At 34.0% G+C, this 19,206-nt stretch overlaps 1 protein-coding gene across 1 annotated transcript; it reads right to left on the bottom strand.

The window, feature by feature from the left end:
• Positions 1 to 5,289: 5,289 nt before the first annotated feature.
• On the bottom strand, positions 5,290 to 18,183 carry LOC129241691 (uncharacterized). Its single transcript, XM_054878159.1, has 4 exons — positions 17,868 to 18,183; positions 11,772 to 11,882; positions 6,087 to 6,482; positions 5,290 to 5,973 (listed from the first exon to the last, which is right to left on the bottom strand). The coding sequence occupies exons 1-4, from the start codon at positions 18,048 to 18,050 to the stop codon at positions 5,818 to 5,820; spliced, it is 846 nt and encodes a 281-aa protein (XP_054734134.1). The 5' UTR covers positions 18,051 to 18,183; the 3' UTR covers positions 5,290 to 5,817.
• Between the last annotated feature and the right edge of the window lie 1,023 nt (positions 18,184 to 19,206).

Genomic DNA, 19,206 nt, shown 5'->3' with positions numbered 1-19,206 from the left:
ACAACGCAACGGAGTCACAACATTTTTTCGCTAAACCGAGTTAGAACTTTATATGCCAAATAATTCTCTTATTTTAAGAACTTTAAAGGAATATAATTTAATTATTATTATTTTAAATTCCACTGAACTTACAACTAGATTTAAATTATTGTGAAGGTATTTTGTCCTATATTTTATATATTATATATAATTGGCGCGTACACCCTTTCTGGGTGTTTGGCCGAGCTCCTCCTCCTATTTGTGGCGTCGTCTTGATGTTGTTCCACAAATGTAGGGATCTACAGTTTTAAGCCGACTCCGAACGGCACATATTTTTTATGAGGAGCTTTTTCATGGCAGAAATACAATCGGAGGTTTTCCGTTGTATACCTAGGGGCGACCGCAATCAGAAAAAACTTTTTCTTAATTTCGGTGTTTCACCGAGATTCGAACTCCGAATGGTAGTCACGCACCAGCCCATTCGGCTACGGCGGCCGAAATAATGTAACAAATAAATTCAATGGATCCAATGATACGGCTGATATAAAAATGCTGCTTGCAAATATCTGAACACAGCTTTGGATCTTTAACAAATGCCGCCTAGTATAATTACCGTTTATTGACAGTATTAACTTTGACCATTATCGCAAACTTCCGTGAAATGTTTTGCAAACAACTTATCGTAAAATGATTAAGACTATTAATTTTTTGATTGTAGCTAATATATTTGGAAAAAAAAATTCCATGACAGAGAAGAGGAGTCAAAACAAAAGGTGGAGAGAAGGAACACTAAAAGGAAAATAAACGTCGTTTTTTGTGTACTCGTACATTCAATATACCAAACCAGTTGCCATGCATACTAGCAGTGTGGCGAAGACTCTGTCTAATTTAGGGCAAGCCCCACAAGTTCGTGCTTATCTCAAATCGATTGCACGACTAAACAGTGTGCAAAATATTTAAATATTGGGTGTCTCATTGGGACTGTCTATTTCTAATCCAATGCAATTTTTATGTCATTCATATAGACTGAGACTTGGTCATGACGCATAGAAATAGAGAAACTTCTATATCGATAAGAGAGTTTTGCGAAGGCAAATAGTGAAGGAATGAGCCAACTTACCTGTATGAAATACGGGCCCTTTTTTAATCGTTTGGATATTTTTGATTACACCACTGAACGTATCGATGGTTTTAGTTGTGTTAATGATTATCCATGGTTTGCATGCCTAGTTTAGTTTGGAAAATTTTATTCCATGGAGCAAAAATTTAAAACACTTATGTATGGGAAAATGAACTGTAAGAATAAAGACTTGATTTCTTGTTGAAGCGCACTTGTAAAACTTTCATGCATCTCAATCTTTTCGAATCCATATGTTTCCTTGTTCCCAAAAACTACTTCTAGCCAGTGAATGTCAGAACGAGTGAATTCTTCGCTTTTGTGGTAATAGGTATGGTAATCTTTATAAGTAATTAGCTAAAGCTCAAAAAGCAATTTTTATACCTACTTATTTATCATAGCTACTTGTAGAATAAGAAGTGGGAATTTTGAAAATGTATCCTTTATCGAGTTTAGTTGAAGAAAATTAAAGTATTTGACGAATAGTAAAACATCTTTAATTGATAAAAAATAAAAAATATAAGCACATAGCAGTTTTAGGTAATGATAAACAAAAGCTAATTAGAAAAATCTGTCCATCAATAAAATGTGATATGAAATTTTACAATTCAAAAACTTTAATGCTGAGTATGGATTTCCCAATGTAAAAAATCCTTGATGTTGCATTCAAATTCAGAGACCAAGAGAGTTTTTTCTATTATGCAGACGTTGAATGTAAAAAGAAAAATAATTTTAAACTGTAGAAGGAAGAATTTATTAAATCTCAATTGATGTTATTGCAGAAAGTAAGTTCTAAATTATAAATAAATAGGTAAGTATGTATGTACATAAATTATATAAATTTGTCTCGTTTTCGAAAAAAAAATTGGAAAATTTGTAATTTTTTGAGGTATTTCTTTCCTTTTCATGGCACCACTGCTTCTAGCATTTGTAGCAACAGTGTGGAACTGCGTTTTTTTTTTGTATGTACATATTTATATTCTCTATTTTTGAATTATATCTGCAGATGTTAAGGAATTTGTTTTTAGTATATTAAAAACAATTAAAGAAAAAAGTATTGTTAAAAAAAATAATAATACCTGTAATACATAGTAAGTAAAACAATTTAAATAATTTAATTTTTTTTTAATTTTCGCCTTATTTTTTTCATTTATTAGAAACGATATACATATCGAACATTGCATTCCATCTAAAATATCCATGCTTACGCTTATGCTGTGTTCTTTTCATTTCATTCACTTGGTACCTATCTGCATCTCTCAAATAGTTTAACAAATGATAGTTTTGAAAGGTTTACCACTGGCTTACTACAGCATTGCTCACTGCTCTTGCAACAGGTTAAACCTCCCACGAAGTCCCGGAGTCATAAGGAGTCAATCAATTTATAAACGGTACACGGGCTCACTATACATTTTTTATAAGATAGATAAGAATACAATTTGCTCCAAAATTTAAAAGATGTGGTCCTACCTAATCATCCTATAAAATACTACAGTTTAAATATACTGATAAAGTTCTTACTTTATGTTCGGCCTTTAAATTTCTTTATTTTCTTACGTTTCTTCTATTTTTATAAAGAAAGTTATTGCTTGTATTCTTTATTCTATACAGCAGCACAACACATAATAGACTTTGAATACGGACATGTGTATGAAAAAATATTTTAAGGGAAGATAAGGATGAAGGCTTTTGACGTCAGTAGACAAAATCCACCCAAATGTACATCGTCGCCTTTTCATAATACACATTAATGTTGGCCTTTTTCGTGATAATCTATGTGAATTGCATTGCTTATAAATAAAAAAAAATACCGTCATGACTTTACTGGCTGATATGCACACCTTGGTCTTCTTCGACTGGGGGTTCGGTTTTGATTGATTGGAGTCAATGGTGGGGAGTCTACAAACTAATTTTCAATTGTGATAGTTTTTAACCGTTTTTCTATTTTTTAGAGGAAAAAAATGTTTAATAAGCATGTGGCATTAACTGATTTCGATATTTAGGAAAATTCTTCAAATATTTGGCATAACAAAAATTTGATTATTGATAAGGAAAAAGTTAGAATTAAAGTGGCAACAAGTTCGAGTAGCAAAAAGTTCAATATATATGTAGATCCGTCAATCCATAGCAGTGCCGAAATTAAAATATGCTTTTAAGTACACATAAATCCTCTATTCCACAAAAAACCGTACTTTTTATAAATAAAAAGAACTTATGGCGCCTTCTTTTGAAACACTTTTGAATTCGGTATACAAAGCCAGCGTTGGCACACTTTAAAATAGGTATGTGTATATCAGGTATAGAAATAAGAATTACCTGAATTATTGAGCCATATTTGCTTAGAAAAAACTTTTTTGTTGATTTTAGAAAATCGTTTGTTTTCTCAAATGCTTCAAAAAGAATATGGGATCACATGCAAATTTAATCATGTGGAGATAATGAAGGACCAGATTGAACGTGCATATCATCGATTATTCCAACATAAAAGAGTGTGTGACTTCATTAAAAATATAAATGGAAATAAAAATTACCTATGGAAGTCATTGGAATGGAATAGAACATTTCTCAAGCAACTGTGTGTCACATTTTGGGCGAGCCTTTATGCCACCATCAGGTAAATTAAATTGTACATTTGTGACCAAAACATCGGTCTGATTGAACACTGTGAGGCATAAAACGTTCTCGGGAGGTCTCCACCTTTCTGAAAATAAAGACTAAATATTACCTATTCCTGTAACTGCATTGGATGACGAAAATCACTATGAGTCGATAGAAACTATTTTAAGCCCAATGACTACCAGTTGGTTCGAAACCTTGGGCCCGAAACACCAAATAATACAAAAGTTGTTTTCTAATAACGGAAAATCATGCAAAATCGGGTATCGTAGTAGAGGGCAAGTTTATTGTTTAGTTTGCTGTTTGCATTTGTCACAAAAAATACATTGGAAGTTTACATACATTTGACGAAAAGTGTTTCCGAAACGCAAATTCTAACGTGAGCAATTATGTTATACCTTTTTCAGCAGTACTTCACAAATTGTCAAATGTACATCAGAAAAAAATAAAAAAATATATAATTGGCATGCAAACTTCTGTTAAGTGTTTCGCAGACTCCACCTCTTATTTCTGACGTGCGTCTTTATTGTTGTTCCACAAATGTAGGGACCTACAATTTTAAGCCGACTCCGAACTTCAAATGGTTTTTATGAGGAGATTTTTTATGACAGAGTTACACTCGGAGGTTTGCCATTGGCTGCCCTGCCGATGGACGACCGTTATTAAAAACAACTTTCTCTTTTCATGTGTGGAGATTCGAACCTACGCATTCCCGAATGGTAGCTACGCACCAATCCATTCAGCTAGAGCAGCCGCATCAGAATAGTCAATTAACATGTAATTCAGAATATTAAACACACATACTTTGGAACAGCAGGGATCGTGTCAGTCATCGATCAACTTTCTTTGCCCCGGATGCAGTCAAATGTGGAATAACGCTTAGACTGTATGATTTTATGTTAAACAAATTTCGAAAACTTTTGTAGTAACCCGAAATAATTATATTTTTATTGTTTATAAAAAAGTCGGTGAAAAATTGGAAAAAATTGCTTTCACATAATATGAGTGCATTGAAAATTGAATTTATTGGTAAGGAAAGTGAAAATATTCGAAATTTATAAGACATATTCGTACAAATCGAGGCGCATTATTAATGGAGGTGACCTCTGTACGTTTGATTGTCAAAGCAAAGTATTGGGAAACTAGAAAACCAATAATGAATTCCCCTTGTTTCATTCTGAATTGACAACCACATGGACACGGCGAAAGAAAAAAAAACAAATCAGCTGAATTACCAACACCACCTTTAATAGATTCGCCTTGGTACAAATAGAAAATTTCCAAAAAATATTTGAGAAGTCAACGCTGTAAAGGCAATCATAAAAGGGTGTTTACTCAATGCATAAGCTCAATAGAAAATTTATTCAACTCTATGAAAAATTTTGAAATTTGAAAATTGCTTTTCGGATGGAATAAAATATTTCTGGCTTCGAGTTTCTAACCGCTGCAGTTCATTACTTAAGGACAATTAAATTCTGCTTATTATTATTTCACAAATTTCGCAATCGTTGGACGTCATGCTGTCTCAGACTATATGTAATTAAGCTTCATTCAAACTTCATTGTACGACACATCGGTTACGTAAGAGGAAATTATTGTTTACTTTACTTAATGGCTCTGAACGTTTATCCAATCTTAGACTAAATTTCCGCGACTTTTTATTTGTCTATTTTTTTTTTGTTTTTGTAATTTTAACTTAATTAGTAACACAAATAATTTAATTAGACGCAACATACGCCTACATGCGTAGTTATGTATTTATCCATGTGTATGTACATGTATGCTACACATATATGTATGTACACCGCTTTCTCATCGTTCTTCACTCTGACACTGGAGTTTGTGATGACTAATTTAATTGAATTTAATTTAATTGGACACAATTTCAACTTATGGTTTTTGTTCATTTATATTACATATGTACATACATATGTGGTGGGTCTTTTAAAATATGGTAAATATAGTATAATAAAGTTATTTCGTAATTTCCAAACCAGTATACTGTACAAATTGTAAAAAAATTTAACATTAACTTATGCTTATAGAATTAGTATAAATTTCATAGTGGAAATAACTTCGAATGCAGTTATTAATTTCAGTAATTCTTAGAAATACAATTTAGTAATGGCTAAGAATCCAAACAATGTCAATAAGAAGCCGCTCATGATCCTCGTACTCGCAGCCCCTGAACCGCAAACTTTTCGAATCGTTTCCGTGTATAAGCCACGCCTGGTTAATAAACCACGAATACCTCGCAATTCCTGTAAGTATTTGAAATGTATGTATGAGTATATAGTATCATGTATTAAAATGTGATTCAGATTCTAAATCTCCCTAAAATATCAATAAAAATTATGTTTGTATTCATACAAACCTCTAAGCTGAGTCCTCTTTGGGTTCGGCTTAGAACAAGGGTGTAGATAGAACTCTGCATATCATTACCGCAAAATGTTAGCACCAAATGATCACTAACAGCTTTCACCACCTGTACAGTGCCTGTAAATTGTTTATATGAATTGAGCGCTACTAGTGAACCACGCTGTTCTCCGATATTAGTCCATAGGCCCGGTCTTTTGTCCGTATAATTAAACATATATTCCAGGTTATTATCACTCTCACTCCAAATCAATCGCAAGTATTTGGCTGACGAGTGATCATCGTATGAGTATTGAGACTGAACTTGATGTTGTTGCTGCTGCAGTTTGGGGCTTTGTGTTCGCCGCTGATTGTATAGCTGAGATTGCTGGTGGTTATTGTAATAATTTCGCATCTGGAACGTCCATAAGATGGTGATAATTGTAAGTAAAAATATGGGAAAACTTAATAAAATATTTGAAAATTAAGTATGGCACATGTAATATTATATATGAGTTAGACTAGATTGACTCAGCCGACCTAGCTTGATTCAGTATCTAACTGATGTGGACATGATTAATAGCCCAAATACAAATAAAGACTTTTTAAATAGAGACACAAATAGCATACGTAAATTTTGCAGAGCCTTATTTGAGAAAAAAAGGAAAATTCGTCACTGGGTGGACTAACCAATTTCTTATACGGTGAACGGCGTGAATCGCCTGACTAGGCTTATTGGCAACTGCAACACTTACGAATCGCTTAAGCGATTTTTTGCCGAGCTTAACAAACCGCAATGTTCGTTTATTCCTCGTGCTAACTGACACCAGTTGAACACACCAAGTAAAGCCAAGTCCTTCTCCCCCTGTTCTTACCAACGCAAGGGACCCCTTCCTCTTCCTCCGCATCAAATACTTTCATAGTTGGAGCGTTTGCCCTAATTAAGCAACATGATAAACGTTTTGCTTGCAACTCTGTTTTATATTTACTAATTACAAAATGGTAAAGTGACGCATTACAAAAATATGTAACTTTGCAAGAAAAATTATTTTTTACTCTATGAAAGTATGTAATATTCAGCTTGCTAATTGTAAAATATAATGCAACTCTGCATTTTATAAAGATTTTCGATAAGTTTTCATTTTTTCTTACACAGCTGAGGTTTTTATACCTGCGCACTTATGCCTAAGGGTATTAAAATTTTGTTAAAATAACGGTTGTATATAATGATAGATATAAACATAAAAGGGTTTTCCAATAAGAGGAGGAGAAAAATGCTATTTTTTAATACAAATGTTCGGATGTTTATTTCATCAAAAAGAGGAAGGTATGCCGTTAATAGTAGAAAAAAACATCAGGCAAATGACCACCACGACCACGCTTACAGGACAATATCCTTTTCATGAAATTTTCCATAACCGAATTGCAAAGTGGCTGCCCTATGGCCTCGATAGCCTCGAATTCCATCTTTGAGGTGAAAAAAAGTGAAAATACGGTCTTAAACAAAACAAAATTACTCAAATTTAGTGCAAATGTTGGATACAAGAAAAAAATACGACGCAAATAGAAGTTAAAAAATAGTTAACAATACTCGACCATGACTTAGTACACGTATTGCCCACACCTCATTAAATTCGACGTAAGTATTATAGAGATCGCGTAAAACCACGTCCAATTATTATATGTTAAGAATAAATTTCCCTCCGTCCACCAAATTTTACAGGCCAACTGTCATTAGGGGTAGTCATACCAATTTCGGTTTGTTAGTTAGCAGTTTGGGAAATTTGTTTTGCTGTGAATGACCTTTTTGCACCAGCTAAATCACGTGCGAGTTAGATGTGTTTCATCCAGTAGAAGAAAATATGCTTGAAACATCAAATTTTTGACTGTAAAAATAACACGGTGTGACAAAAAAAAAAAAATTAAATATACTTTTATGGAGACCTAGCACGATTTGTGGCTATAGAAAAACTAAAAAATATGGTATAGGAGAAATTTCCAATACACCCCCAAAATCTCATTTTATGGCCATAAAACCGTTTTTCAGTAGGTTGATGTGAACAATCCTTCCTAACTTCGCCAATTTCCATTCGATTTCGAATTTGTTTTTTTAGTTCGAAAGAACAAAAACAAGCCTTTTTGACAGTGTGTTGACAATTTTTCTGAAATGACAACTGACGAGACTGTACACGGAAGTATTCGGAATTTTTTTATTTTTTCTCAACTTTTTCAACTTTGACATCATTTTTGCGATATTATCCGATATTGAGGATGTTTTTTAGTGGACTACTGTTATATTGAATTTAATTCTGCGTCGAATGAGCTATATTTGACCGTAATTGAATTAAAATTCATAGAGTTGTGCGAGTTGTGCGAGTTTTAAGATTTTATTTTTTTTACTAATTTTATAGCAAGTGTCAGTATAAACACATCATCAGTACGAAACAGTACAGGTTTAAAATTTTAAAAGATGTCGGGAAAAACTAATCTTCATTTCAAAAATGTTTGCTAGACCTGCTCCGTTTATAAGAGTCATCACAATTTTAGGGATCCTTGTCGGGCCTCAGATTCGAAAACTCATGCGAGATGAGAAATTTACGAGTAAGCTCAGTGCAGTGGAAAGACGGGCATGGGAAAGTTTTAAATCGTTGTGTGAGAAGTTCCTTGGAAATAAAAAGAGCTCTGATTATGTTGAAGTCGTCAAAGAGTTTTTGAGTGCGTACGAAAAAATGGAATGCAATATGTCCATCAAGATACACTTTCTGCACTCACATTTGAATTTTTTCCCGGAAAACCTGGGCCAGATGAGCAATGAACAGGGTGAAAGATTTCACCAGGAGATAGGAGTCATCGAAAAACGTTTTCAAGGGAAGAACTCCATCAACATGCTTGCTGATTACTGCTGGTCTTTGAAACGTAAAACAAGTGATGACTCTTATAAACGGAGCAGGTCTAGCAAACATTTTTAAAATGAAGATTAGTTTTTCCCGACATCTTTTAAAATTTTAAACCTGTACTGTTTCGTACTGATGATGTGTTTATACTGACACTTGCTATAAAATTAGTAAAAAAAATAAAATCTTAAAACTCGCACAACTCGCACAACTCTATGAATTTTAATTCAATTACAGTCAAATATAGCTCATTCGACGCAGAATTAAATTCAATATAACAGTAGTCCACTAAAAAACATCCTCAATATCGGATAATATCGCAAAAATGATGTCAAAGTTGAAAAAATTGAGAAAAAATAAAAAAATTCCGAATACTTCCGTGTACAGTCTCGTCATTTGTCATTTCAGAAAAATTATCAACACACTGTCAAAAAGGCTTGTTTTTGTTCTTTCGAACTAAAAAAACAAATTCGAAATCGGATGGAAATTGGTGAAGTTAGGAGGGATTGTTCACATCAACCTACTGAAAAACGGTTTTATGGCCATAAAATGAGATTTTGGGGGTGTATTGGAAATTTCTCCTATACCATGTTTCTTAGTTTTACTATACCTACAAGTTGTACTAGGTCTCTATAAAAGTATAATTTCACTGTCGCACAGTGTAATTGCCTGCTTATGTATATATATATATATAATTGGCGCGTACACCCTTTTTGATGTTGTTCCACAAATGGAGGGACCTACAGTTTTAAGCCCACTCCGAACGGCAGATATTTTTATGAGGAGATATTTCATGGAGAATATTCAAGAAATACACTCGGAGGTTTGCCATTGCCTGCCTAGGGGCGACCGCTATTAGAAAAATGTTTTTCTTAATTTTGGTGTTTCACCGAGATTCGAACCGACGTTCTCTCTGTGAATTGCGAATGGTAGTCGCGCACCGACCCATATGACTCGTTAAGTAAAAAGTTAAAGCCAAATTGCCAAGTTTGACACTGCGATGCTTTGTTACTGACCACTGAGGCGTTTTTGTTGGGTTTGCAAACAAAATATAGGTAAAAATACCAAGCAACGAGGCCCTTATAGTTTATGAGTTTATTTGCCTCCAAAAATTAATCGCATTAAATTTTACTAAAATGTTCGCGGGTGGACAAAGTTGGGTCCGAACCCCTATTTAGGCTTCCTTACTTTTGTTATTATTGAGTTTTACAGAACGATCATCTATTGTTGGGATATATCAAATTTTAAGTCTATACCTACCATATGTATCAACCATAAATAAAGTATTCGGAAATCCGATTTTTTTCACCAGTAAAGTAAGGTTGTAAATGTATTTTTATTGGATACTAGCGACCCGCCCCGACTTCGCACGGGTATAAAATATATAACCTACGAGTTACATCTATGAACATGTCATATTCGTTTCCTCTGGGTAAAAATACATGGTCATACTAATTTTTATGACAATCGGTTGAACGGGGCAGAAGTTGCTACTCTGCAGCGCTACCTGGTGGCGAGTGGCATCAATGAGCATATTCTACAAACCTTCTCCGTGGAAAAATACATATATATACCAATTTTTATAATAATCGATCCAGTAGTTTTTGAGTTCATCGATGACATACAGACAAACATTCATTTTTATATATTATATAAAGATTCCCACATAACTTATACTCTAAAAATGTTCAACATTCCCAGAGTTAAACAAAAAAGCAAAAAATTTAAATATTATTCCAACCTCTTATGTGTTTTGTTGCAGACATTTTTTCGGAGCTAGCAGAATTTTTTTGGTTTCAAAAGAGCTTGCTGTGAGTAGGCGAAATGAAGAGAATAGAATTGAAAAAAAAAAACAAAACAAGGCGAAGAATTAGAAGGAACTGTATTATTTTGCTCAAGTATAAATTGTACATATTTTACGGATCGCTTTAATATTAATAGTTATTAGTTATTATCCACAAACTTGAAAGTATTATCATTAGCCTACATTTACTGAGGAGACGAATTCTAACGAAAAGTTATACTGGGGAGTAAGATCGAAGTTCACTCTATTATATGCACTCTTCGCATTTTCTGCTAGTCAACACGTTTCTGTCTACGAGATGAACGAGTGACTTTTATTCAGTTGAAAGTTCATTTATCAAGTTTTGATGTATGGCAGCTGATGAAGAGTTTTCGAGCGAAAATAGCTGCGAAGGGTGTTTGATCCCTTTCGACTGCAAGACGGTATTTACCTGATATGCTACAATAAAGAATTGCTGCAGTTATGTATTGGCAAGACATCATGAAATACATCAAGTCCCAAAGACTGCGACGTGTTGGTCATATTACGGGCATAAGAAATGACCGCCCCCAGAAATCTATCCTGTCATACAACCCCGTAGCGCCTAAAACACGTGGACGTCCAAGACTAAAATGGCTTGAACAAATTCTAATGGACCTGAGGACACCGGGTGTTAGAAACTGGAGAACTGTTACCGAGGCTCGAGATGCATGGAAACGAATCGGGAACGAAGCTAAAACTCACCCCGAGCTGTAAAGCTGCCCGATGATGATGATGATTATAGGTAATGGAAAATAAAACATGTGAACAACTTATTTTTCTCAAGAAATATGTTCCAGTATAACGCATAATAATAGAAATAATAAACTAATCCATTGTTATCAAGTAAATAGAAGGATTTCACGCTTTTCCATCTCGATGTAGAAACTTTTGATTCCTATGCTTACATATTTCAATTTGCATGTTGTATTAAACTAAACTGTGAAATAAGAATTCATAAATATGCTCAAACACAAAAAGTACTTACTTGATCTGTTATGTCATTCAGATGTACTATTACGCAACTGTCATACTGGTATGTACCTGGTATATCCTGCGTATGAACGATGATCTCGTTGCCATACCACAATCCAGTGATCTGTAAAAAAGCAAAAAGCGAAATCATTCAAGTGTGATTTAGCAATGATTTGCTTGTGACGTCATGAAAAGTAAATGTTTTTATATGTATATACATACATATTTACAAATATTCATACAAGCATTTATGCTCACATAAATATTTGAACTCAATCTTCAGACTTGTTATGTTGATGGATGTTAAATGGGCTCTTCGTTAATTGTATTATTAAATTTGTGTAACCTTTTGTTGACTTTCCGTAATAGTCAGTTCATGGGCACCAGAACAGATTCGGTATTTGAAATAAATCTTTCCAATATTTTTTCACAAAATAAATTGATTTTCTTTTTTTATTTCAAAATTAAACTATACTGTCGTACATATTTTGATTTCAGTGTTCATTGTACCAAAAGCTCATATTGCTTGATAATAGAGCCTGTGTTGTGTGCCTCCAAAACGGAAATACCAACATCTACTTTTACCAATACGTGAATATCTTTAGCTTTGGGCTGATAGTAGTTAGGAGTACCAGTGTCATATCTTTCTCGTCACAAAATAACTCTATTTTAAATTTTGTACTCCTCTGCTACTGTAAACTAGTTTTTTTATATATATATAAATATATGTATCTACTTACAGCAAGCAATTTGTAAGAAAGCCGAAATGTACTGAATTAATACCTAAATTAATAAATAAAAAGAACATTCGATTGAAGTCATTCTGCCTCACTGCTGTGACCACCATCCTAAACAACAAGTACAACATCCTCGTGTACACATGTATAATGTTGGATAGCTTAGCAATTTTGTATCGAAGCAGAAGGTGAGTATTTACATACCTATATGGTTATTAAAATAGGTACGCTGCCTTTATCTATCATTTTTCTTGTGCCGCTCGGAAAAATTTAAAGCTATTATGGAAAGTTTGCTTTCTTTATAAATATCGTCACTGCTTTGTTTTGAATTTAAAAGACCCGTTATATTAAGTTACGTTATTTCAATTTCAATTTCATTTTTTTTTTTTTTTCAATAACAATTTGATTAAAGGTTAGAAATAGTTAGAAACTGCAGTTTTAAAGCACCTTGCTTGTTTTATGAGTTTTAGATAGTTTTATAAGCTTTATTGGTTGCACAGATTCTAGGTTATTTTCATAAAAAATGAATTTGCGTGGCCACTTTACGGATAACTCTTGCATTATAGCTAAATAAATGAAAAAAAAAAGAAATGTAACGTAATTAGCGAATTAGATTATTGGGTTCGCAACTAACTAATTGCGGACTTCACACATAGATGACTTCAGTTGAATTTTTAGGTTTGCAAACGTAGTGCAAATGTAAAACACATTTTGTTATTTGATAGGTGGTAATTCAGCTGTCAATCAGTAAAATTGATTGGTTGCGTAGTTTTCTTTTGGCGTTCGTTGAAAAATAGAAAATCAAAAGGAACATTTTCGTCATATTTTGCTTTTTGATTTACGCAAAGCTCATAAAAAGTTATGTGCTGTTTATGTTGACGAAGCCTTAAAAGAACGGCAGTGTCAAAATTGATTTGCCCAATTTCGTTCTGGTGATTTTTCACTCAAAGATGGAAAACGCTCATATATGTACATGCATTGAAAATCAATTAAAATAACTTAGCTATGTTCAAAAACTCGATACATGGGTTCCTCACGAACAGAAAAAAACGCATTTAACGCAACGCTTTAACAGCTGCGATTTGCTAAAGAAGCGTAAAGAAAATTATTCATTTTTAAAACGACTGATAACTGGCGATGAAAAATGGGTTGTTTACAACAATATCAATCGGAAAGTTGAGCAGGCCAGGTGAACCACCTCAAACAACATCAAAAGCTGATATTCATCAAAAGAAGGTTTTGTTATCATTTTGGTGGGATTTCAAAGGAATTGTCTACTTTGAACTCTTACCGCGCAACCTAACGGTCAATTCTGATGTCTACATTGAACAACTAACGAAGTTAAACAAAGCAGTTGAAGAAAAGCGCCCCGAATTGACCAATCGAAAAGGTATTGTATTCCATCATGGCAATGCAAGGCCACACACATCTTAGGCCACTGGAGCTTGGTTGGGCTGTTTTGCCACCAATGCCCACCAATCCTGTCCTTGCACCATCTGATTACTTGTTGTTTCGATATTTTCAAAACTCCTTGAATAGTAAAAATTTCAATAATGATGATGATGCCAAATAGTACCTGATTCAGTTTTTTAGCTAATAAAAACCAGAAGTTTTATGAACATGGGATTATGATGCTGCCTGAAAGATGGCAAAAAGTCATTGATTAAAATGGGCAATGCATTACAGAATAAAGTTAATTAGTTCCATGAAAAAATTGTCTTTGATTTTCTAAAAAAATCCGCAATTATTTTGTTGTTGTTGTGTTAAAAACGGGTCGTGCGCTTTTCAGGAGCGGAGGCTTATTGTCAATCTTCGAAAACAAAATAAATCGTGCAAATTTACAGATGAGCCATCAGCTGTAAACAACAACATACGTGAGAACAGTCCGGCGTCGATTGTACATGAACCTATCAGGCAGAACAGCAAATTTAAGGAAGAGCAAAAGTTTTGTTCAGGAGCACAAGTCATCGTGTGGACCAGAGGGTATGAAAAAATTATATAACATATTTTGGGGCGATGTCAAAACTAAATTTATTTGGAAATGATTCTGGGCGAAATGTCAAACGTCTTAAAAGACAATAGTTCTCTCCGCGGTTCACAATGAAACACAATCAAGCACGATGGTGGCAACATAATGATTTCGGGATGCTCTCTTATAAAAACAGGGATAAATTTATTCACAAGCTCATGCTTCAAGAAGTGACGCTACCATTTGCTGAGGATAATATGCCACTTAGGCGGCTTTTTATGCAAAATAAAGACCCTAAACACTCCTCAATGGTAGTACGTGAATAAGGTTTTTTAACAGAGTATAATCAATTTTTTTGCAGACCGTTTGGCAGACCGAATATATACATACATAGCTTAAGACATTGTCTAGGAGTTTCAAAGTGGGCAAGTCAAAGCAACATCCATATGAATCATCAAATTTTTTTTTGAATAACTAAATAAAAAAAATGATTTTGAGTGATGGAAATCTTTATTTTGACCTTTAGGCGCTGCAGTGCTTGTCTGTTTATATACTGCAGCTCAAGTGTCAAATATGACATATGCAAGTACGACACCATTCGCAAAAATGATAAATCTTCCGTTGGGTAACTAGTTTTGCTTCACCCTATACTTTAATGGAAGACAAATTCCATTCTGCTTTTAACCTATATCTCCATAGGTTTCTCATTTGCAAAACGGTTGGGGGCTTCTGCATCCTTTCCGACATGTGTCTTCGAATTTGAATAAGTAAGTCGGTTGAATAAGTAAATATAATGAAGTTCAATAGAAAACTGAACTTGTAAAATTCAACCTTTATGCAAATGCGAGCTGTCAAGAAAATTCCTCGAATGCACTTAAATATAATGTTATCACTATTTAATCAGTCCTTATACATGCATACATACCTACTTATATGAAAATATAATATATATATACTTACATACGTAAAAAATTAATTTACAATAGAATGTATTGTTGATATTTGATTCTAAATTTTCATTAAGTAGATTAATACGAAAAAACATATTCAATGCGTATCTACATCAGGGTGATCGGTTGGAAAAACGACTACAAAAAGTGACGCTCTAAAACATAGTATTACGCCCTCGGAAACATCAGAATTCAATATTGTGGATAGGAGTATTACAAAGAGTCCCGGAATGGTTAGTTTATTTTTCCACATAAAATACGCAGAAAAATCAAATTCTGGGGGTTCAATATGTTTTAAAGTTAAATACTCATTTTCTCACTTGAGGGAGTGAGAAACATCCAGTTCTATGGTAGGGTACATAAAAATTGAATGTAGAATTGGCCACTGCTTGGGCGCCATGAAAATCGCCTCTGTGTTGTGACAAAATAAAATGTTTATAAACTGAGAAAGCGCAAAATCCTTGCGTTGTTATAATCATCTTGCGCGGATTGTTATTGCTAGTCAGGCAGATTTATAGAATTTCGCGCTCACCAAAATTATAAAAATGATATTTCCCACACAACAGTGACAATTTTTAATGGCCAATCCTGAGCCCTTGCATTTCTGTCGGATAGCATTGCAATTCCAATGTGCTTCAAGCCATTTCTTCGTACGGCCGGCCTCATTATATACATATTTACTAGTAAGTACATCTAGATGTAACTACAAACTATTAGGCCTGCTTGAATATTGGCGCTATTTCAAAATGCAACAGTATTTCCACTAAAACTCCTCCCGCAAAATTCAGACTTAGGTAACTTCTTCAATGTAACACAGTTTCAATGTAACTCCCGCCAACTTGACTATCATGAGAAGAAATTTTAAACGAGTTCTCCCTCTTCCCCATTTCCCCATGGAATTTCGTACATGTCACCCATATAACCGAGAAACCGAGTTGATAGGAAATAACTTCAGGAGTTTAGCTGATCCAACGTATGTGAGATTTAAAGAGGTACATGAGTACCTGTGCGCGTATTACAAAGCTCTGCTGTGGGTTGCCTTTTTTCCATATTTTGTTCCTTTACAAAACTACATGAGATCAGCTTTGATATTGATTCGAGGAACAATTCGATATTTTTATCGACAAGTTTGGTATTTTTTAGCCTAAACTTACATTTAAGATCTTCACTTGCTAACTTTATTTGTTCTTTTTTCAGTGCGTTGAAAAATTCATTTCGGAATTTACTCGTGAAAATTTTACTTATTTAACTTGAGTTTTGGCGTTAAAGCAGCACACTTAGCCACTGTGAAACGCTAGTATATACAACGAGTTTCGACGTGACCCTTAATGCTTGCAGCATGAATTTCGTGATGGCCGTCCAAAAACGGTTGCAGGGCCAGAAACCATCGATGCTGAGGCCAATTGATAGCGTCATATGACATACTATGTATATAAAAAATAGAGACATCTGTGGGCACTAGTGGGACTAGCATACATTCAATATTGCAGGAATATTTGAATATTAAAAGTAAAATGCGAGGTGTACGTTTTTCAACAGCTGAAAAAGCTGTTGGAGGCTTTAAACAGCTCCTTTTGGAGGTATCTATTTCTGAATGGCAAGAGTTCTTTGAGAATTGATTAAATGAATGTAGAACTGTATTGACTTCCAAGTATAATATAAAAAAAATTAAAATAGAGCCAACTTCAAAGGCAAAGGATTTCAAGAACGCCAGAGCCGCCTTCAAGTTTGTAAGCTTTTCTCAAGAAATGTTTGTGGACTTGGAAAGAAAATTCCAAATTTCCTTCAAAGCACCATTTTCTAGCTATTCAAAAGTATCGGAATCTTCTCTTAGCTAGAAAGTAGACTTTGATGAAGTGCAAGAACAAAAAATGTATTTGCATAACAAATCTGGCGCTATTATGGTTTCTTGTATTTTATATCAAACAAACTCGCTGTTAATTTCAAAATCAGGGCACGAAAAAGGTCTTTAATTTATTACCTCTTTTTGATTTTTTTAGTTCATATTTATAGCTCGAAAATATATACTTTAATTGGCTCACTATTCACTCCATGGTTAAAATAATAAATCTTATTTAAAAAGTTTGATCCTCTAAGATTTCAAGGTAGTAGCGAAGTCAAGCAGTAACTCGAAAAACCGAGATGGTAGTTTTGTGTGACTCCCATTCGATTGGTCCCCGGATCGATACACACTTTGGACATGAAAAGTCAAGACAAGGGAGCCTGAAAGGTAAGGGAAAACTTCTAAGTGCATTTTTTTCTAAAGAAAAAACATCTGGTGGCTTTATAAAACTGTAGTAAATTTTCTTTTTGTTGTTTGCTTAACACTTTGCTATTTAAAATAAAACATACTTATTTAGCACAGGTATTTTTAAAGTTTCAACATTTTCTTTAAAGCCTGTTAAATCTTTTCAAAAATCGATATAATAAAGATAAAAGTCAAATGAACGCACTTGTTCGATATCCACGGAATGTTGAGGCTTTATGTCCATGCACAACAAAGTATTTGTGTAAATATTATTTCTATAGGTGCTTGAAGTTAGATCTTCATAGCTGTCATATTGACTAATGGCAAAGCAACAAAAAACGCCAAATTGTTGAAGCACAAGAAAGCGAATTAAAAAATGAAGAATCATTTTATATACGTTTTGATATAAAATTTAATTGAACAATTTTATTAACGAATTATTGTTAGATTCTTGCCGAAAGTCAAACGCAACACCGCACACAACGTTAAAGCTCACAGCACAGTTTTCAACTGGAGAGGTCGGCTCATCACTTAAAGCAGATCAGGAGCGTTAAGCGATATTTTCGCCAGTAGCATTTAACATTTGATTTTGTTACGTTTTGTTTTTGCTTTTATTTTCGTTTTTGTTGCAATGCATGTACTATGTATATGTACATACATATGTACGATCTTCTTGATGTTACTAGCTATTGACATTAATAAAGAGGATGGGAGCTACTATTATTCCAATAACACTACGTGCTATGCTCTCGCTTCTGGAAAGCACGGACCAATTTAACCACAGAATTTGCTTTTCACAGATATATGTATGTATGTATGTACAGTCGTATACATGCATAAGTATAAGTGATAACGCACTCACATATATGTATGTATGTAGTAAACAGTGGCGTGGATGGCATAAGAATATACATACATACTTTGAGTGGGTCGAAATGTTATGAAAATTGCATACCAATATACTACATTGGAAGAGCCTCAAATGGTAAGCTACGAGAGCACTGCTGAACGCCTCCACGGAATTGAAATGATCAATTAATTCTCCGAGTTCGCCAAAGGGGCTGATGTTTGCCCTTTACACCGTCATAAATGGCGTTGACCGTATGTATGTACATACTGTATGAATGGTAGAATGGTCCAATTTTTGAGATATTTGTACAAGCATGAATCATACATACTGAAACAATAAACACTTTTATACCCAACGCACTAGCTTAAGAAACCATGTTACTGTAATTATGCGTATACTACAATGCAACCTTAAATAAAATATTCTTTTTTGCACAGGGCACTTGGGAGGACACTTTTTCCTATACCAAGTTGTAAGTATAAATTTCGGAACAAATTTTTTTCACTAAAGCGGTCGCGAATGTTTATTTTTCACAAAATTTACATAAAAATCTCTTACCAAAAGGCGATAAGCTTCCTTTTCATAACAAATCAAACAAAACCCTCTTTTTGATCGGATGCGAACTCCTCATAGGCGGGATAACTGCTAGGCGATTGTGGCCGAGTTTGACAAAGCGCGCTAGTCGTTTCTGTCT

This window comes from Anastrepha obliqua, chromosome 3, assembly GCF_027943255.1.
Source record: "Anastrepha obliqua isolate idAnaObli1 chromosome 3, idAnaObli1_1.0, whole genome shotgun sequence".
In the NCBI taxonomy this organism is placed as follows: Eukaryota; Metazoa; Arthropoda; class Insecta; order Diptera; family Tephritidae; genus Anastrepha; species Anastrepha obliqua.
Note: the sequence above shows the minus strand (reverse complement) of the source record. Positions and strands in the feature narration are given on the sequence as shown.

What these genes read in the sequence shown, in the direction of transcription:
- LOC129241691 (XM_054878159.1), bottom strand. Translation starts at nt 18,050, where the DNA reads ATGATTCTTCATTTTTTAATTCGCTTTCTTGTGCTTCAACAATTTGGC. An exon ending in ATTCCGTGGATATCGAACAA is followed by an intron (nt 11,883 to 17,867) that starts GTGCGTTCATTT and finishes GCTTTTTTACAG; the next exon opens with ATCACTGGATTGTGGTATGG. An exon ending in TGAATGACATAACAGATCAA is followed by an intron (nt 6,483 to 11,771) that starts GTAAGTACTTTT and finishes TGGACGTTCCAG; the next exon opens with ATGCGAAATTATTACAATAA.